This window comes from Perognathus longimembris, chromosome 4, assembly GCF_023159225.1.
Source record: "Perognathus longimembris pacificus isolate PPM17 chromosome 4, ASM2315922v1, whole genome shotgun sequence".
Lineage (NCBI taxonomy): Eukaryota > Metazoa > Chordata > Mammalia > Rodentia > Heteromyidae > Perognathus > Perognathus longimembris.
In genome coordinates this window covers 52,917,730-52,938,524 of record NC_063164.1, presented here as the reverse complement: position 1 = coordinate 52,938,524, position 20,795 = coordinate 52,917,730, and the positions used below count along the sequence as shown (strand labels likewise).

Sequence of the window (20,795 nt, the reverse complement as noted above, 5' to 3'; positions counted from 1 at the left end):
GTCCTTTGCTCCCTGCTGATCCCTTTGGTAGCCAGGCTAGGGCGCCACTATGCCAATCCCACTGGAAAGATCCCCTCCTCATCTGAGGAAGTATATACAAAGATATATCCATAAGAACTCAGCACAGAGCTGTATACATTGTAGGCAATTCAGTTAAGCATGAGTGAAGGAATGGTATTCAAGTAAGGAAGTATGCATTTTAAGCTAAAGGATATGGTGAGGGTTGCTATGTCTTAATGAAATAGTAAGATTTGGTGGAGTTGACTAGAGGGGGGAGGGTTGGAAGGAAAGCCTCGTGTGCTAGGGCTGGGAATGTTTAAAAAGACACATGGAGGCTGTGCCTTTCAAACACTGCAATTCTCAGAATTACTCAACTTTGTCCTCATTGTGCTTCTCAAGGTGGGGAGTCGCTATCATGTGACTTAAGCCCTTCTCTGCAGTGCCTCACCAGCCCCAGGGGAACAGTACTCATACTTTGGGGACTGTCAACTTTTGCTTCAGAACACATGCTTCTCGATCCTACTGTTTTGATTTTGTTGTATTTTTGGTTCTCACAAAGCAGCACACAATGTCCCCTCCCCCTTTTTTAACTTCTGAAAAAGACTGAAGTTTCAGTCATTAGAAGGAGTGTTTAACCTATAATTGCTGGAGTTTGCTTTATTTTGCATGCCAGTTCCTCACACATTTATCATGCAGTGTCACAGAGAACAGAATGAATGGGAAGAGACTACTTACAGTTCTAAAGAATAGGGGCAAGGTTAACTATTACCCCTTATCAAATGTTTATTTCATGCTTGAGATTGTGTTCAATGTTTTACATGAATCATTTTATCTAACACTTGATTTCTATAAAGGATGTGCCATTGCAGTTCCATTTTACATTTGATGAAACTTCCAGGCTCATGTAGATAGCAAACAGTGGGCCTGGGCACTGAACCAGGCAATCTGACCACTGCCTTTCCCCCCCGCAGCCACAGCTTTTCTCGGTGACTGGAACACGAGTCCTGATATGTATCTGGAAAGATCACATTCTTTATCTTCTAGAATCTAAGCAGATCATTACAAAGGTGACCTCAAAATGGCAGATACTTCAAATGTCTACTTCAAAGATGATTGTAAAGCTGATGTTATGAGACTTTTATTATTGGATATTGTATTTTCAGGTGAAATAATTTTCCAGGTATTCCATACTCATAATTGCCAAAACACTATGATCTTCAGAACTTCAGCTATCTCTCTCTATGTGTGTGTATATAAATGTATATATACATATGCACATATATATTCAGATATGTGGGCATACATGACATATCTCATTTGAATAGCTAATTGTTTTAGTTCTTGTACATGCATTAATCTACTGAACTCTCTCCAAGTTACTATGAAACCAGAATCTTCCTAGGAAAATCATTTGAGGTTCTTCAAATGATCTGTAATGGATCATTGCTCCCCCAAAGAGCTTCTGTTGCTGTTGTTCTCTAACTATATCTTCTGAATAACCATAAAATCAGCCTGCTAAAATCTTCAGAGGTCAACTTGCCTGTTCTCCTGTGCCTCAACATGAATCTTAAAAAAATCACATTTCTTTTCCTCATGACCTACAGAGATGCCATATACTTGTCCGACGTGGCAGCCTTTTGCCATTCCAAATACTCTTGACAAGTCAGCAGCTACTTCCTGATGTGCAACCCACAGCTCTCCCACTGCCTTGGCTCATTCCATTTCATTGTCGTGATACTGAGGTTATCTTGTTCATGATCCTTTCCCCAAAGCTAGGAAACCACAACATTTCTCACTGAGTCAGTAGTTATGGTCACAGTTTCCTTAAGTGTCTCCATCTTGAAGAGTCCTTGGAGTCCCAGTTTTTGTGATGTGGCTGAGGAGCTGTGACAATGCCATCTGTTTGTGAGAATGGAGCCATTGATGGCTGCACATTTGACTCTGAAGATGGCACTACAGGCCCAAATTGAGATCTGAAACCTAAGGGAGCTAGCTGTAAACACCTAGCTTGACTTCCCTTTGCAGGATGCTGTGGCCATTTGGGGGTAATTGGATAGAAACATGAGTCTGGAGTGGCATTTATACCACATTTTTGCTTATTGAGTATAACTGCTGCACTCAGCTTCGTATAGAGCATGGGAGTTATAGGACCAAATTAAGAAAAGCTGCTTAGATAGAATAGCAGGGAAGTTTCCCTAATGAAGAGACCTGATAGACCATGGAATAGTCTCCCCTAGGAAGGCTGGTCTCATTGAGATGTGGTTATTTACCAAGGAACCAAATAGTCCCCCACTGGATGCATGTTGGGCCATTTTCATTTTAGTTTGTGACTTTGATTTAATTGGAAAAGTATCTCACATCTGTTGTTGGCTACCTTAGGCTGTGTTTCTTAGATTCTAGTTGTGTCAGAATCCCTTCGTGAGCTTGTTAAAATGCAGAGGCCCTGGCCCTGGCCCCAGAGATTCTGTTTTGTGAGATCTGACCATTACCTGGGTACCTTCATGTTACCCTGGCCCCAGAGATTCTGTTTTGTGAGATCTGACCATTACCTGGGTACCTTCATGTTACCCAAGTTTTCTAGATGACTCTGATGCAGATGTATCATAAACTTTGTATTCAGAAAGGTTCTGGAACTTAGAGTGGGAATAGCTATGTATTTTGATTTGTCTCTTTATCTTCATCATGTTTTACCTCACCACTAGAGTCCCTTTTGCTTTTAGAGAGGAGGAAATGTTTAATAATAGGCTAGAGGCTGGTGAGGGAGGATGGCTCCTCCAAAGAGTACTACCTTTACTCCATCTGGGTTCCTGTGCTTCCTGGAAGGTGGGTTGGTATAGTTCAGAAGTATTGCCCCAAATTCAATGGTATGTAACCTTAATAAGAGAGAGAAAAGAGAATTATTAGAAAGGGATTAAAAGTGGCAGACATAACCCATGGTTGATAACATGTGTTCCATCATGGTATTTATTGTTCCCATAGTGCCTTGGGCTCCTGCTCAAATGCTTCTTCCCACTCATATGCTTCTTCCCATAATGCCCTGGGTGTCCACTCAACCAATAAAAAGAGTTGGGGCAGCATGCACATGAACCATCAACCAACAGCAAAAAGCCAAGGAGAGCTGGACATTGGTGGCTCACATCTGTAATCCTAGCTACTCAAGAGGTTGTGATCTGAAGATCTTAGTTCCAGCCAGCCCAGGCAGGAAAAGTTTGCAAAACTCTTATCTCCAATTAAACACACACATGTGCACGTGCATGTGCAAGAAGTGGAGCTATGGCTTCCCACATCGCTAGGACCTGAGTCTCATATTACCACACCCAACTTATTCATTGAGATCTGGTCTAACTTTTTGCCTAGGCTGATCTCCAGCTAGGGTTTTCCCATTCTTTGCCTCTTGAGTCGCTGGGATTATAGATGTGAATCATCGTGCCTGGTCCTCCCAATACTTCATCATGATAAAATCTCTGCTATTTTCCAAACCTTTTAGTCATGGAATTTTTTTTATTGTAAAGGTGATGTACAGAGGGGTTACAGTTCCATAAGCAAGGAAATGAGTACAAGTCTTCTCGAGCATTATTACCCCCTCCTACTATCCCTTCCCACCCATTCCCCTCTCCCCTAACTTGTAAAGTTCATATTCAACATAGTGTCTTGTGAGTATCATTGTTACATTGGTTCACCCATTGTCCTTTATCTCACCATTTTTGTGATTCCCTTTCCCATCCCCAAATCAGATAAACTTATGTGCAATATAAAGGGTACTGAAATAAAATAAAAAACACTGACAACATGGGATAAAACAAAGGGGGAAAAACAAAAACAAAAACAAAGTAACCATACAGTTCACTAAAAAAACAAACAAACAAGAAAGACCCTCTTGTTTCCATATCTTATAGTTAATTTTGATTAGCATTATTTTATAAGGTCATATGCACATACACAGCTATTGAGCTATTGTGATCCTCTACTAGAACTATCCTAGTCGTGTACTAATGGTTACAAATGGGGGAAACTAGGCAACCTATGTTTCTTGCTTCACTTAATATGAGTTTTTCCAATTCTTACAATTTCCTTACAAATGAGGTGATGTTATTCTTTCTGATGGAAGTATTTAATTCCATTGCATGTGTGAAAAAATATATATGTGATATATAAATATAAAACATATATATATATGTTACATTTTCTTGATCCATTCATCCACTAAGGGGCATGTCTTGGCTATGGTAAATAATTATGCAATGAACATAGTTGTGTTGGTAGCTTTACCATGGCCTAGTTTGTGGTCATTTGGGTAATTGCCCAGGAGTGGAATTGCTAGGTTTAGCCTTTTGAAGAACCTCCATACTACTTTCCAGAATGGATGAACAAGTTTACATTTCCACCAATAGTGTAGTAGCATTTCCTTTGGGCCACATCACCACTAGCATCTGTTATTAGTTTTCTTGATAATGGCTATTCTAACTAGGGAGATGGAATCTCAATGTTGTTTTGATTTGCATACCTTTTATGGCCAGAGATGTTAAACATTTCTTCATGTGTCTATTGACTATTCTTATTTCCTCTTCAGAGAAATCTCTCTTTCAGTCTTTAGCCCACTTACTAATGGGGTTGTTGTTTTTGTGAGGATTTGGTTTTTTTGGGGGGTAATTTTTTGAGTAAGTATATTTTAGATATGAGGCCTTTGTCTATTGTATAGCTAGTGAACATCTTCTCCCCATCTGTGGGCTTTCTTTTTATCTTGCTAGCTATATCCTTTGCCATGTAGAAACTCTGTAGTTTAATGCAATATCACTTGTCCAACTTTTCTTTGATTTGTTGTGTTTCTGGCTTTTTATTGAGAAAGTTTTGACCTGTGCCAAGGAGCTTGGTACTGGCACATGAACAGAACTGAGGACCAATGGTATTGAAATGAAGACCCAGAAATGAGCCCACAGACCTATAGCCACTTAATCTTTGATAAGGGACACAAAGAAACAGGATGGAAGAAAGACATTATCTTCAACAAATGGTGCTGGCAGAATTATGTATACATGTGTAGAATATTGAAGTTGGATCCTTATTTATCACCCTGTACCAGAATCAACTCCAAATGGATCAAAGACCTCAATGTACAACCAGATACCCTGAAAATATTACAGAAAGGAATAGGGGAAACATTATATTTTAAATGGGGATAGTGATTTGTGGAACACAACAAAAACTCTTGTCAGCAAAAAAAAAAAATACTTTGCAAGATCAACTCCTTATGGCAATCACTGAGTGAATTTGGGTATATGTCCTTTATGTTCACTGAGTGTCCTCAATTCTGAAATAGAAGTATAGGAGCAATCATGTACATAGATCTATACCTAGATCACATGGATATTTCCAAGATTGCATCAAATACTTTTTTTGTGTGTGTGCTTGTCCTGGGGCTTGAACTTAGGGTCTAGGCACTGTCTTTGAGCTTTTCTACTCAAGGCTAGTGCTCTATCATTTGAACCAGCTCCACTTCTAGTTCTCTCTCTCTCTCTCTCTCTCTCTCTCTCTCTCTCTCTCTCTTTCTCTCTCTCTCTTTCAGTGGAGTTAATTGGAGATAAGATCCTCACAGACTTTCTTGCCCAGGCTGGCTCTGAACCATGATCCTCAGATCTCAACCTCCTGAGTAACTAGGATTAACAGATATGAGCCACCAGCATCCAGTTTGAGTCAAATACATTTGTGACAGTGCTTTGTGAATAGAGAATTATCATCAGTTGTCATTGAGAATCATGTGAATTGAAAACAAGTGTGGAGAAGAAGGGAAACTGAACACTCAATATTTGTCTTTGTCCTTGTTTAGACTTTTGTTATCCCAATCAAATGAAGCTGAATATTCTGATCTGCTCAGTTTTGTCTTAAGGCCACATTAGTGATTAACTAGAAAATCTTAAAACACCACTTTCTGAGTTATTCTATTGAAACATATTGATTTCACCAAATATCATAGTCATCACAGTGAAGGACATTCATGGTCATTAATAGTCTCTGGCAGGCTCAGATTGGCAAGAACTAGAATCTATATATTATAATATATAAATACATTGTTTTATATTAAAAGTATTTAAAATATTTTGAAGATCAATATATTTGTGTGTTTGTATGTGTCAATCTGTCTATCATCTATCTATCTATCTATCTATCTATCTGTTACAAAAACTAGAAAGAAAGGCTAGAAAGGCATTCTCAAATTTTAAGAACATAAATAGTACAGACAACATTCTTTAGCCACATGCAATAGAACTAGATACAAACACAGAAAACAGAAACTTCCTACTACCAGGTAGGAACAATAAAAACTTTCTCCATTCTTTTATTGTTGTTGTTGATGTTTTTAAACTATATTTTTATCTTTTCTTTATCTTGGAATTGAACCCAGGACATTGTACTTGCTTGGCAAGCGCTTTGCCACTGATCTACATCTCAGCCCCAAAATTATCTTTAACAACTCAAGTTAAAGAGAAAATCTCAGTGAAAGAGTAGATAGAAGTAACAATTATTAAAGTGTGATAGAATAAACTGTGCATAGAAAATTAATAGGAAATAGTTAAAGCAGGGATTAGAGGCAAATTCATAGCTCCCAAATACTTGTATTACTATTCAAAAAAGAGTGAAAAGAAATACAATTGTTTCCATCCCCAGACATGACAATTTTTTTTTTTTTTTTTTGGCCAGTCCTGGGCCTTGGACACAGGGCCTGAGCACTGTCCCTGGCTTCTTCCCGCTCAAGGCTAGCACTCTGCCACTTGAGCCACAGCGCCGCTTCTGGCCGTTTTCTGTATATGTGGTGCTGGGGAATCGAACCTAGGGCCTCGTGTATCCGAGGCAGGCACTCTTGCCACTAGGCTATATCCCCAGCCCCCCAGACATGACAATTTTTTGAAAAAAATCAAGCAATATACAATTTATTAAGATAAATGTGGAAATTAATGAAGCAAACTATAGAAAAACTAGTAGTAATACCAATGTATAAATTGTGATGCTTGTGGATAAAAACAGTAAAGTAGATTAATTGCTAGCTTTAATCAAGTAACCACAGATACAGCGGAAAAGGAAATAACTGTGGGAGACTACTTTGCTCAATTCCTTGCAAATCAACTTGGACATCTGAGTGAAATGGATGCCTTTTGTAGTGATATACAATTTTGGGGACAATAAGACTTCAGGATCATCTACCAGTGATTCACAACTCAGATGAAGCTATAGCTTTCAGGGCTCCCTTGGGGATGGTTTCAAACCTTCTCCATAGAGGAGCTAAAATGAGAACTGAGCCTTCTCAGGTTTCTTTTCTTTGTTGCCAGCCCTGTGGTTTGGACTCAGGGCCTGAGCACTGTCCCTGGTTTCTTTTTGGTCAAGGCTAGCACTCTGTCACTTGAGCCACAGCGCCACTTCTGGCCATTTTCTATATACGTAGTACTGGGGAATCAAACCCAGGGCTTCATGTATATGAGGCAAGCACTCTTGCCCACTAGGCCATAATCCCAGTCCCCCTTCCAAGGTTTCTGATGGCTTGATATTGAGGCCCTAGAGTTTTTGTTTGTTTTTAAGTCTTCATTTGAATGCAACATCATTGGTAGCCTCCCTTTTGTTTGAATTTGCCAGTGTACATACACTGACATCTTGTGATCCTGCTAAAAGTGTTAGTCAAGTTTTCTGTGACTGTAGCAAGATATCTGACATAAATAGTTAAAGGGAGAAAGAATTTCATTTGAAACTCATGGTTTCAGTCCATCATGGTGGGAGGGTGTGGTAGAGCAGAGCAGCTCACATCATAGCAGCCAGGAAGCAGAGAGGGGGGAGGAACAGGCGGGGGCCAGGGCAGGATATTGCTCCATTGACATTTTCTCAGATACTTCCTGCAGGTGGGCCCTGCCTCCTAAAATTTCCAGAACCTCCCCAAATAGCTCCACCAGCTGAGAACCCAGCTTTTAATACAAGAGACTGTATGGGACATTTTATATTCAAAATGTAATAAGTAATCTAATAACACCACAATGATCTTGCACAGCTTCTGCTTACCTACTCTACCCCTGCCTCAGGAAGAGAAAACAGATTGGTTTCTGAAAAGGCATCTGTGCAATAAATACAAATTCACTCATCTGTATGTCTCCACCATTCCTCTCCCATTTTGCTGCCCCTTCCAAGGGTTGCTAGGCAACCAGGTAGAAAAATGGCTGAAGCCTTAGTAAAGAGAAGACACACTTGTAATTTTACGTCAGAAAACATAAAGGTGGACTCCTTCAGTTAGACCTCCGTTACAAACTGCCAGGAGATGGGGTATTATCTATACAGTAGAAATTTTTGCAACTGACTATGTGGCTGGCGAAAGTAACTGGCCCAGGAGAGTCATGACCCAAGCCACCCCTGCGTGTGGAGGGTTCAGTGCTAGTGTCTTTTGCCCTTGAAACAGAACAAATGTTAAGTGGTTCCCACTAGGGCAGTGTTTCAGCCTGTGTCTGTGTAATTCTGTTCTCGGGGTTAGCACAGATATTTATAAAGCTTTTGTACAGCTCACTATTGTTAATGCCCAGTCTTCCTTAAGAACTGCTGCTACATCTCCCCTGGCACTTCATACCTCCACCTGGTTCACACGGAGCCGCCTGCCCATGCTTCTGTGGGCACTGGCATGTGTCTTGTGCTCTAAGGAACCGCACAGCCTTCCTACCTGGTGTGTGTGCCAGGGTCTGCTCGTGGTGACAGGTGTTGATGCTCAGCTGCTAATTTGCCCCATTAGAGACAATGTGGTAGGATCTGATGATACAATCTGTTCATTTGAGGTCTGCCCTGATTTTACTTGTCTAGAATATATTGCTAACTTTATAGAAGCAATAAAAAGGGGGTAGGGGAAAGCCTTGATATACAATCTGCCCTTTAAATGGTTTTTCAGGGGAGAAAAAAATCCATAAGTCAATTGCTTTTTTTTATCTATTATAAATTTATTATTAACAGTGTTATAATTAGGGGCATGGCTTTGCCTTAGAGGACAAATGGTGCTTGGTGAACTGTGACGCTGGTCTGATTGTGGTAAAATGATCCATTTGGTTTTACCAGCTGTGACTTTGGAGGGAGCTGAATGACAGAAAACACATAAAACTCAACAGATGAAAATATCCTGGTCTCTCAGTTCTCGTGCTGCTCACTCCGCATCTCAAACAAGGCATTCTTCGGATTTGCTGGGTAATGCCTTGGAGATCCCAGCAGTGCTAAGGTTAGGTCGGTAGAATGCCAGGAGGCCAAATGGCTCCCACACTCCATTCATATTCCCTATTAGTGTGACATAAATTGCTCTGGCAGAATTTAAAGATGTTATGATGTCTTGTTAACCAAGAGGAATTCCCATATGGGAGAGGAGGCTGGTGAAGTGATGGCTACTGTGGAGTGAGAGTTGTGTTGCCTGTGTTACACCACCCCCCAACTTCTGGACTTCTCTAAGCCTTGGTTTACTTAGCTATAACAATGAGTATGTGAATACCTGCCTTGTAAGAAGATGTGAGGGTTCAATGAGTAGATTCTTGGTACAAGGATTACAGAGTAAGCTCTCAAAAAATGGTAACTATTTGTCATTATTATCATTCAGAATACTAAACTCTGCAGAAAAAAAATGATTCAGCTTATGGGGAAGCCTTGGGTTCCTGATAGCCTAAGAGAGTAGGGGGTCATTGTTGGACCCCCCCCCCCCTCCAGCCTCCTCCCTAGCAGCCTAATATTTATGATTGAATGGTGGGAAATGGGGAGATGGGAGGGAGTAAAAGAAATACTTTGTGTCCATGATCCTGGCCCAAGAGCTCTGAACCACAGTGGCTGTCACTGATTCCTTCCTATGCTGAGAGAAATCTTAAGAGGCAAGGAGACAGGAAAGAGTAAGAAGGGGGGCACTTCATCAGACTCTGCTTTTCTTCAGTCCCACAAAGTTGATTGATAGGACAGGGACCCATAGACAGGTCTGTGGGTTGTTCTGAAGCCTCCCTCATCCCTATGCTAAGTCCCTTTTTTTTCTAAGTTATAATTTTTTAAAATTATCTTTAAGTAGTTGTACAAGGGATTACAATTTAAGTTTGGATTCTTGACCATCATTTATCTCAGGAAAAGGTTTTGGCTAATAAAGATATGCAGTGGGATGCCTTCTAGAATGATAGAGTTTCAATATAGATTCCATGCCCCAGCTGCCACATTTGGAAGTAGGGGAAGACGGCATATGTGATTTCTTTGCTACCTCTCAATGTATCCAGCAAATCCTAACTCCTTCCCCTAATAGCTTGAAGTTATCTATGGTAAGACAGATACTGGAATTTTTTTAATTTTGGTATTTAAAAAAGAGCATTGTAACCCTCATGGTGTCTCTCTGGCCTCTCAGTCTCTCCATTCTCTTCCAGGCACCAAGTGATCACCTTAAAGCCTCTATCTCTTGTGGCATGCTTTGTGGCCATTTCTCCTTTGCTTGTGGAAGGCGTTAAGTTTTGTCAGTAGAGGGCGCTGGAGGGCCGAAGGAAGGACACACTGGTTTCCAGGGACTTTTTCTTTTTGTTGTCTCTAGCTTTCAACTCGAGGTGGCATTTGGGAGACCCTATGCCATATGGGGCTCATCCTGCTGCAGGTTCTAGCAGCACCCAATGGTGTCCTTTCCCAGTGGGCTTCAAAGGCACCCTAAAAGATGGTCTGCCTGCCTGCCAGCTCTGGCTCATTTCACCCTGGGAAACTTTCCACCACCAAGTGCCATTGTTCCTTCCCAGAGAGATCTGGATCAGATAGATTAGCCTTAGGTTTAAAGCAGGTGCTTTTTAAAATTTGTTTGTTCATGGGTACTGTGTCTCAGCCCGAGGAAGAAGCTGCTTCTGGCATCTGCTGTTCCCACTTTCTTTATAGAGTCCTCTCTACTTCTCAATCTCTAATCCCCATTCCAAATTAATAATTCTTTACTGAAAATTCTCTGTATTCAAATGACCAGAGTGGTTTCTGTCTTGTGAGTGGACCCAGACTGACTGGGGATCCCAGAGGTTTCAAAGTGATTTAATCAGGTGGTAAATTTGGGCAGGAGGCAGATAGACACAGCCCAGCTTCTTCCTTTCTCTTTGGTAGCTTGATTGCTCTCAATATAGCAAGGTCAGTGGCCGAGGCTCAGCCTTAGTGAGGGGGTCTGTGGGTGGTTCAGCCCAGTCATAAGCCTGCTCAGATAAGATGATCTAACTCTGCCTTTCTGTTTGGAAAAGCCCCCTCTGCAAGGTGAGGTCAAGGTCAAAGCCATCAATCACAAAGATGGTACTACAAACCCTATTGGTTATTTTATCTTCTTCCTCAAGAACGAGATAGTAATGGTTGGATTTGATTATGTTGTTGAGTTCTTGTTGAGAGGGGAAATTAAGAAACAGAGGCCAGCAAATGAGCGTGAGCTCAGGCAGTGAGCCAGCCACACACCCACTCTTCCCTCTATCCTCTGTCTGCCCTTGCCCTTGACGTTCCCCTGCCCTCTACAGGCCTGGCTGAGCAGCTCCTGCATTTGCCTAAGGAGATCTCAGGGCATGGAAAGGTCCCTGATGTACTTTAGAGAGAATGGAGAAATGCAATTCATGTTGGGGTGGTGATCAGGTGTGCCATGACACCTTGCCACCCTCAGCAGAGGCCTAGGGTGGTTACAATACCCAGGATAAAACACAGAATCTGGAGATGGGCTTTGAAGCTGCCTCATGCTGAGCTCGAAAGCTGGAGGAATGGAACAGCTTGACTCTTCCTGACTTGAAGTGGTGAAGAGAAGGTTTATTATAGGCCATGTGATTTAATGCAGTAACTTCATGTTTTAATGACTAGAACTTAACATTGTAGAGGGCATTGTTTAGAGGATAGTACCAAATTGGTTGGTCCCATTTATTTGGGGGCATAGTATTTAGAGTTTGAAGTTAGGGCTTCATGTTTACTTGGTTGGCATTCCACCACTTGAGCCACTTCTTCAGTCTGTTTTTTTTTTGTTGTTGTTGTTGTTGGTTAATTGGTCTCACAGACTTTTTCTGCTCTGGCTGTCTTTAAACTGTGATCCTCTAGACCTCTGGCTCCTGAGTAGCTAGGATTACAGCCTTGAGCCATTAATGCCCATTTCAAAATAGGTTATTAAGAATTAGAATCAAGGCTGTGTTCTTACACTGACTGCAGAGAAAGAGGAGGCAGAATAAACCTACCCCAAATACATGTCAGCCCAGGTTCTGTGCCTGGTCTATATTGTGAATGGGGATACGTGGAGGGGGGGGGGGGGGGAAGAATTAGAATCAAAACAGTCAACAAGATTGGGATTTAAGTACAAATCTTACTTTTCTCCTTATTTCTTCAGTTATTATGGAATAAAGTATCAAAGTTATTCATCACAAAACCTCTACTTCTTTAGGCAGTGGTGATCTAAGGCAGAAATGTGACTTAGGTGCCTTTTGTCTTTGTTTTCTACCAGAAACTTCCCCATCTAGCATTCCCTTTGCAAACTTCCTGTCCTGCTTTTCCATACTTGACTCTGACTGGAATTTAGCATGTAGTTCCTATATCTTTTCCGGCCTTGCCCATCTTTTGCCTTTAATGAGGGTGCAGTGTATAGCCTTGTAACACCAATTCTATATCATTTTCATACCATATATTTTCTAATGTTAACTACTTCTTTCATTTCTTCTCAAGCAGAAATACTGTACACCCACTATTGGCACCTGGTGGCAGATTCTTGTCACAAGGTGAAGTGCTCAAACTGTGACACTGCAAGAGTCAGAGGTCAGCAGAACTAAAAAAATTACCTTCTTCCAAAACAAAACCGCAAAGAACCAATAGCCCCCTCATCAAGTGGGCCAAAGACTTACAAAGAGACTTCTCTGATGAGGAAATGAGAATGGCCAAGAGACATATGAAAAAATGCTCTACATCACTGGCCATAAAAGAAATGCAAATCAAAACAACATTGAGATTCCATCTCACCCCAGTAAGAATGTCATATATCAAGAAAACTAACAATAACAATTGTTGGAGGGGATGTGGCCAAAAGGGAACCCTACTTCATTGTTGGTGGGAATGTAAACTGGTTCAGCCACTCTGGCAAGCAGTATGGAGATTCTTCAGAAGGCTAAATGTAGAACTCCCCTATGACCCAGCAGCCCCACTTTTGGATATCTATCCAAAAGACCACAAACAAAATCACAGTAATGCCACCAGCACAACAATGTTCATCGCAGCACAATTTGTCATAGCGAGAATCTGGAACCAACCCAGATGCCCCTCAGTAGACGAATGGATCAGGAAAATGTGGTACATATACACAATGGAATTTTATGCCTCTATCAGAAAGAATGACATTGTCCCAGTTGTAAGGAAATGGAAGGACTTGGAAAAAGTTATACTAAGTGAAGTGAGCCAGACCCAAAGAAACATGGACTCTATGGTCTCCCTTATTGGGAATAATTAGTACAGGTTTAGGCAAGTCATAGCAGAGCATCACAAGGCCCAATAGCTATACCCTTATGAACACATAAGATGATGCTAAGTGAAATGAACTCCATGTTATGGAAACAATTGTTATATCACAGTTGTAACTACTTCTTTAAACGTCCCATGTGTATATATAGCTTCTATTATTGATGATGTTCTTGTATAACCTTCCTGTGGTTGTACCTACACTATCTCTGTAATCTTATCTGAGTATATTGGAAACCTTGTATACTGGTATTGGATGCAGGAAATTGAAAGGGAATACCAAATTTGAGAGACACAGGGTAAAAAAAGACAAACAACTACAAAAGCAATACTTGCAAAACTGTTTGGTGTAAGTGAACTGAACACCTTGGGGGGGGGGGAGAGAAAGGGGGAGGAGGGGGGGTATGAGGGACAAGGTAACAAACAGTACAAGAAATGTATCCAGGGCTGGGGATATGGCCTAGTGGCAAGAGTGCTTGCCTCATATACATGAGGCCCTGGGTTCGATTCCCCAGCACCACATATACAGAAAATGGCCAGAAGTGGCGCTGTGGCTCAAGCGGCAGAGTGCTAGCCTTGAGCAAAAAGAAGCCAGGGATAGTGCTCAGGCCCTGAGTCCAAGGCCCAGGACTGGCAAAAAAAAAAAAAAAAAAAAAAAAAAAGAAATGTATCCAATGCCTAACGTATGAAACTGTAACCTCTCTGTACATCAGATTGATAATAAAAATTTGAAAAAAAAAAGAGTCAGAGGTCAGAGGTCACAGGGTAGTCTATGGCTGTGGCCCAAGCATCACCATTAGCAGTCCCCTCCCCATTCCCATGCTGCCCTTAGCTTGTTATCTCCTTGACTTTTAGCTCTGTGTCCCCTCTGCTCTGGAAGTGCTTCCTGAGCCATCAGGAGATGACAGCCTTAATGTGTGCTCTTTGAGCATTGAAGTTGCTTGGTGGAATTGGCAGTCTGACCAGCAAGAGCTATTGGTACCAGACAAGAGGTAGGAATGAGTTAGGAATTCATGTAACACATGTAAGCCATGTCAACCTTCTTTCTCACACTGAGAAAAATTGAAGCAACCTAACCATCCTCCAACAGAAAAATGGCCAAATAAACTACAGCCTGCCCATGCTATAGAATGTCGCTTAAGTATGAAAGGAGATGTAAGACAATCTTAATGCTGAATGGAAAAAGTAGATACTGAGACCATAAGCATATAATTTTACTGTTCTCAACATTAGAAAATCCATATTGTATGAATTATATTCCTACAGAATAGGAAAGCAATACTGTCTATAATATGTACTATGTGATATATAGCATATATCATACCATATATTATATATAATAGCTCACACATTATATTACATAATTTATACATAACTACATATTATATAAAATTTTACATACTATATAAAATATTATGCATATTATACATACTTTTACTTAATAACAAATATAACCAATGCCTATAAAATCCAACCATGATGTTATGGGGTGGAGCCTGAGATTAGGTGTCAGGGTGACAGTAAGGCTTGGTTTTTATTTTCTGTGTTTCTATAGAGGGGAATGGTTTGTTGTTGTTTTTTTAACCCTGATCTGAAGTTATATGTTACAAATAAACATAACCATTCTGAACTAATTGGCTTTGAACGTGTGAGACACAGCTTAGGGAGAAAAGCCACTTTGCTGGGGGGCGCTGTAAGGGAAGGGCCACCTGCCCAAGCCTCATTGTTCAACTTCATTAATGGCATCCACTAATTGCAGTCAGAATGACAGTTCTGTAGTGTAGTTAATACTCTCCCAACAGTAATTATGTTCACGTGTCTTGCTTTATTGCTTTTATGAGTAAATAAGTAGAACTCTTTCTGAACACATTGTGGAGTGTTTAGTGTAGGCAGTTACTAGAGATTGTACTTCAGCCTTTATATCTTCCCTTCTTATTCCCCTGTTTACCCCTGCCCTCTCCTCTGCACTACCTACTCTATGCGTGTCCCTACTCACCCCCCTTCAGGACCTGCCTTAAATTTCCCACTTCCAGAAAGCCCCCTTAATGAAGCAGGCCTTCTGGAAGAATCTTCTTCATGTTGCTTTGCTGAGTGTTGGTGGGCTCAAGGATTTCATTTTGTATCTTCTGCTAATTGGTTTCTGTCATTTTTTGCATGCTTATTCTCTTAATTGCTCTTCCAGAGCAACAGCCTCTTGGTGAGATAAATACAGCAAATTGTGAAATGTGTGGAGTTGGGAGAAAGAAATACCTTAATTTAAAACCTGCCTCTTCCACAATTTGCTGGATAGTTTTGAAATTTTTTTTTCTTTTTAAGACAAGTTCTCATTATGTAAACTAGACTAGACTTGGACTTGAGATCCTCCTGCCTCAGTCTTCTAAGTGCTGGGATTGTAGGCATGTACCATCATGCCCAGCTGAAAATTTCTTCTTTGAAGCTGCATTTTTCCCCCTACCAATGAACATGGGGTAATGGTTCCCATTTCATAGAACAGGGGTGGTTTTTGTGTGACTTACCTGTGATTCTCTTTGCTGGAACTTGGCTGTAGTAAGTGCTCAGTGGGACATTTACTGCATTTACTTCACTCCAACTCACCACTCTTGTATACACAGTGTTCTGACAGCAGGTAATATTTATAATCAGATTTAAATAATTTACTTAATTTGGTTGGATATATTCAGGGAGTTGTGGACATATGGGCTTCAAAAGTTGAGGAATAGACTGGGACATTGGCTCAGTGATAAAAGCTTGCCTACATTCAAGAGTACCTGGGTTTACTCCTCAGCAACACACACACACACACACACACACACACACACACACACACACACACACACAGTTAAGTGATGAGGGTTATGGTGTCAAATCCAACTTAAGTCAACATCCCTGAGACCTGGCATGATGGTATATACCCATCACTACAGCTACTATGGAGGCAAAGGTAGGAGGATTTTAGCCTGAGGCCAGTCTGAACAAAACCACAAGGCCCTATCTGAAACACAGCAACACTAAAAGAAAAAGGGCTAGTGGCCTGCTTCAAGTGGTAGAGCCTTTGCTTAGCAAATGTGAGGGGCTTGAGTTCAGATCCTAAAAATATATCTCCCAGTTGAGTGCTGGAGGCTCATACCTGTAATCCTAGCTACTCAAGAGTCTGAGATATGAAGACCAAGTTCCCAAGAAGCAGTCTGTGAGACTCTCATCTCCAATTAACCACCCAAAAAGCTGGAAGTGGAGCTATGGCTCAAGTGGTAGAGCACTAACTTTGAGCAAAAAAGCCTGTCTTCTGCTTGCTGTGTCTCTTGGCCTCCCTTCTTCACTTTGGAAGACCCTTGGTTAAATAGGCCAGTCTGGATGCCAAGATAGCGTCTCCTTTCCAGATCTCCACCTTAATCACGCAGCAGCGTCTCTGCTGTCTGTAGAACAGGTGTGGATAGTGTCTGAGGATTGGACAACAAGACCCACTACTTTCGGGGGTTCTCTCTGAGTAGAGAGAGAACTATTGACTACATTGCCAGTTCAATAGACCACTCAGACTCTTCAGATCCACACTGGTTTGTGTTACATGCAGATTAGGCTCCTGCACAAGATGTCCTCTTGCTGAACCAAGTTAAGATGGACTCCAGGAAAGGCTGGGCATCTGTGAGCTCTCACAGGCTTCTCCAAATCGATGCCAAGCTTCAGAGAAGACATGCCCTTGCATGGTCTGCATGAGAGGCTGTGAGGGTGGGTGGGGTGAGTGGTGACACCCTGCTCCCCAGGCCAGCCCTAAGGCTGCTCCTGCCAGCATTGCCTGGACTGGGGGCAGGAAGGTCCAGTGCTCTGCACTCCATGGCAGACACTCGCCAAGTGCTTGTCTAGTCAAGCAGGTCCCTCTGAGCTTGGCTGGAGAGAGCAAAACAGCCAGAACAACAAGACTCTGAGGGGTTCCTGAGTAAATTGGAGACACACGTTCTGAGTCCTGCCAGTGTGAAGACCCATTAGGGTTGTTGGAGTCAGATCTCCTCAGTTATCTGCACACGCTGCTTCCTCATGGACAGCTGCTTTGGGGATGAAATAAGGGTTTTAGGCAATGGATTACATAAGCAGCTGTCCCTTGTGAGAAGAGAATGAGCTGAGAACCCAAGAAGGGCCTGGTGCTGGTGGCTCATGCCTATAATCCTAGCTACTCAGGAGGCTGAGATCTGAGAATTGCACTTCGAAGCCAGCCCAGGCAGGAAAGTCCATGGGACTCTTATCTCCAACAACTACTCAGAAAAAAACAGTAGAGGCAGTGTGGCACAAGTGGTAGAGTGCTAACCTTGAGCACAGAGGTTCAGGGACAGTATGTAGGCCCTGAATACAAGCCTGAGGACTGGCCAAAAACAAACAACAACAAAAAGCCAAGAAGAAAACAGTAAATGCAAGCCCTGCTCAGAGCTGCAATGTCTAGGAAAATCTGCAAAAAAAACAAACAACAAAATAAAAAAAACAGCACTGAGGCCCACAAAGGAAAGCTAGGAAGGCATGTAGTGGGCAGCTGCAGCTGCTGGCAGCAGGAGTCATGGGGTTCAGGCAGCCAAGCCATTTCTGAAGCTGACATTCTGTGATCAGCCTGAGGTAGAGTGAACTAGGCACTTTCCAGCAGGGTTCTCACATCATCTTGTTGTTGTTGTTGTTATTTGTTTGTGTTTGTACAGGGGCTTGAGCTCAGGGCCCTGGGTACTGTCTCTTTTTTCTTCTCCAGAATGGTCATCTACCACTTGAGCCACAGCCCTATTTTTGGCTTTTTGCTGGTTAGTTGGAGATAAGAGTCTCACAGACTCGCCTGCTCTGGCTGGCTTTGAACCTCGATCCTCAGATCTTAGCCTCCTGAGTAGCTAGAGTTACAGATGTGAGCCACCAGTGCCTAGCAACCTTTGGGATTTGAATCAGATCTGAGGATGACTGAATTCTTATGCAAAGCAAGAGAATTGTGTTCTTTCTCTTACCATTCGCCTTCCTACCTTGTCTTTCCCTAACATCTTTTCTTCAGAACCCAGAGCATAGAATGTAACTTCTGAATTACTTGTGTTTCTTGAACTTATCCAAGCTTGCCAAATGCTATGTCCCAAGTCCAGAATTTCTTTCCTTTTCCTTCTCTAACTTGAAAAATTCATCCTAATCTGAGGGCAAACGTAAGTCCATTCTCTTCTGAAATCTCCTGGGACCCCCACACTGGGGAAGCAGCCTGCACTTGTGTTCCTACATCTTGGTGCTTGTGTTCTGTTATGTCAAGTATCAAATTGTGTTCCAGTCACGTGGTAGGGTGATAATCTACAATGTTATTTGATTTGGGATTAGGCTCTATCACATATAAAAGTGGCTTAAAGGAGATAGAGACTCATTTCTGTCTCCTGTTAAGACCAGAAAGGGGAAATCTAGAGGAGGTGGGCAGCTTTGCAATGTTACCATGAATCTAGTTTCCTATCTATCTGCTCTGCCATATTCAGCTACTAGTTTTCATTTTTTTTAATGCTTTGTAAAGTTGTTTTCTTTTAAAGTTTTCCCATGTCCTCAATTGCTGCCTGTGCTCCAGCCCTTGCATCCATGCTCCAGGAGGCAAGAAGGAAGCAGAAAAAAAGATAGTTTATCTTTTTTGTTTAAAAGAGACTTTCTGAGAATACCACATAGCAATTCTACTTAAATAATCATTAACCCGAATTCAGTCATCTAATGGCAAGGAACACAGGAAATTGTAGTCTTTTAATTGTGGTAGCAATGTGTTAAAACTTTTTATCCTTAGAAACAAGAAGAAAATGGATATAGAGGGGCAAATTGCAATCGCATTATTTGGCACATATTTTACTTCTGTAGTTTTTGCTGCCTTTAATTCTCAGCTTGTTGAAGCTGAGCAATCTACACCGTTAAGCAAACAATTACAACGTAGGTGAAAACACAGATCACATAGAAGGTTGAAGTTTGAGTGGCAACTTAGGTGTGCAGAAACGTTCCTTAATTTTCTCAACTTGACTTGCTCATCAGCCCCTATTTTTGTTAATGACTTGAGAAAAAAATCTTAATTCTTAAAATGTTGACATGTCTGGTTTGAAGGTGGACTTGAGGTAATTCAGATAAATCCAGAACTCATCCCTTCCTCCCTTCTTGCCTTACTTCAGGATGTGGCTGGTACTGAAGGCTCCCCACTCTGCTCATTCTCTTAACCTCTAAGAAGGAGGCGCAGGACATTTCTGTCTCCCTCCCCCCACCCCCCCCACCTCTTAGATTGGGGACACTGATTTGCTGTTTAGATTTCTCCACTGCAGATTGCAAGCAGTTGGCACCCAGGAAATGGTTAAAATGTGACAGATGCATTGATGAGTGTCTTAGATGTACCACATAATTAATTCAAATGGTACCATAATGATCTGAAAATCCTGTGCAATTAAAAGTCTATTTCTCCAAAGCCTCGCACAGCATTTATGGCTTTCTTACAACCCTCAGGCTCAGTTCTGTGGCTGTGTGCTCCCCCTCCTGGACTAGAGCTCGGACTCCTGAAGGATGAGCTGACTCTCAGGGTGCTGAAAATGGGAGTGGGGAGACCTTCAGTGACCACAGGAGTGCTGGGCTGGCTCTTACCACTAACTATTTACTACCTAAGCACTATCAGTGGTTTTATTTATGTGGTACTGTGGAATCAAACCCAGGGCCTCATGCATGCTAGGCAAGCACTCTACCACTAAGCCACATTCCTAGCCTTATTAGTGGCATTAACCACTAACTAATGACTCTCATCTGAGAGGAAATAGAATGTTTCTTCCTCTTATTTCATAGGGTAACTTCCTGAACCTTTTCATATGTATACACATTTATATGTATGTATATATGTGTGTATACATATATAATTTTTATTCTTTGTGTCGGTCCTGGGGCTTGAGCTCAAGGCCTGGGCACTGTCCCTGAGCTTTTTGTGCTCAAGGCTAGCACTGTACCACTTGAGCCACAGTGCCACTTTTGGCTTTGGTTAAGGGGGAAGACTACTTATTTGGAGATATGAGTCTCACAGGCTTTTCTGCTCACGTTGGCTGTGAAACATGATGTTTTAGATCTCAGCCCACTAAATAGCTACAATTACAGAAGTGAGTCACCAGTGTCTGGCCTTTCATTTTATATTTTAAGAAAAAAAGATGCTTTTGTTTTTCAGAAATCCTCCACCAACTTTACTGCATCCAGACAAGTGGTGTGAGGAATTCAATGACTTCATCTCACAGTGAGTATGTCTGCCTCTGAAAAATGCTTGTGTAGCAGGGCTGAGACGGTCAGGGAGAAGTCAGGGCTGTGGCATTTACTTGGCCTGTAGGACACAGGATTCCTTCTAGAAAATGAGA

At 41.7% G+C, this 20,795-nt stretch overlaps 1 protein-coding gene and 1 non-coding gene across 2 annotated transcripts in view; both read left to right on the top strand.

Moving 5' to 3' along the window:
• The window catches only part of Myo3b (myosin IIIB), a 408,218-nt gene that overhangs the window by 86,461 nt on the left and 300,962 nt on the right, over positions 1 to 20,795 (top strand). Inside the window, exon 7 of the mRNA XM_048345752.1 lies at positions 20,612 to 20,677. Within this exon, the coding sequence (XP_048201709.1) occupies positions 20,612 to 20,677 (66 nt within the window). The remainder of the gene's footprint in view (positions 1 to 20,611; positions 20,678 to 20,795) is intronic.
• Positions 12,115 to 12,248, top strand: LOC125350944. Its single transcript, XR_007210852.1, has one exon. It is a non-coding gene; the product is annotated as a small nucleolar RNA SNORA51 (small nucleolar RNA).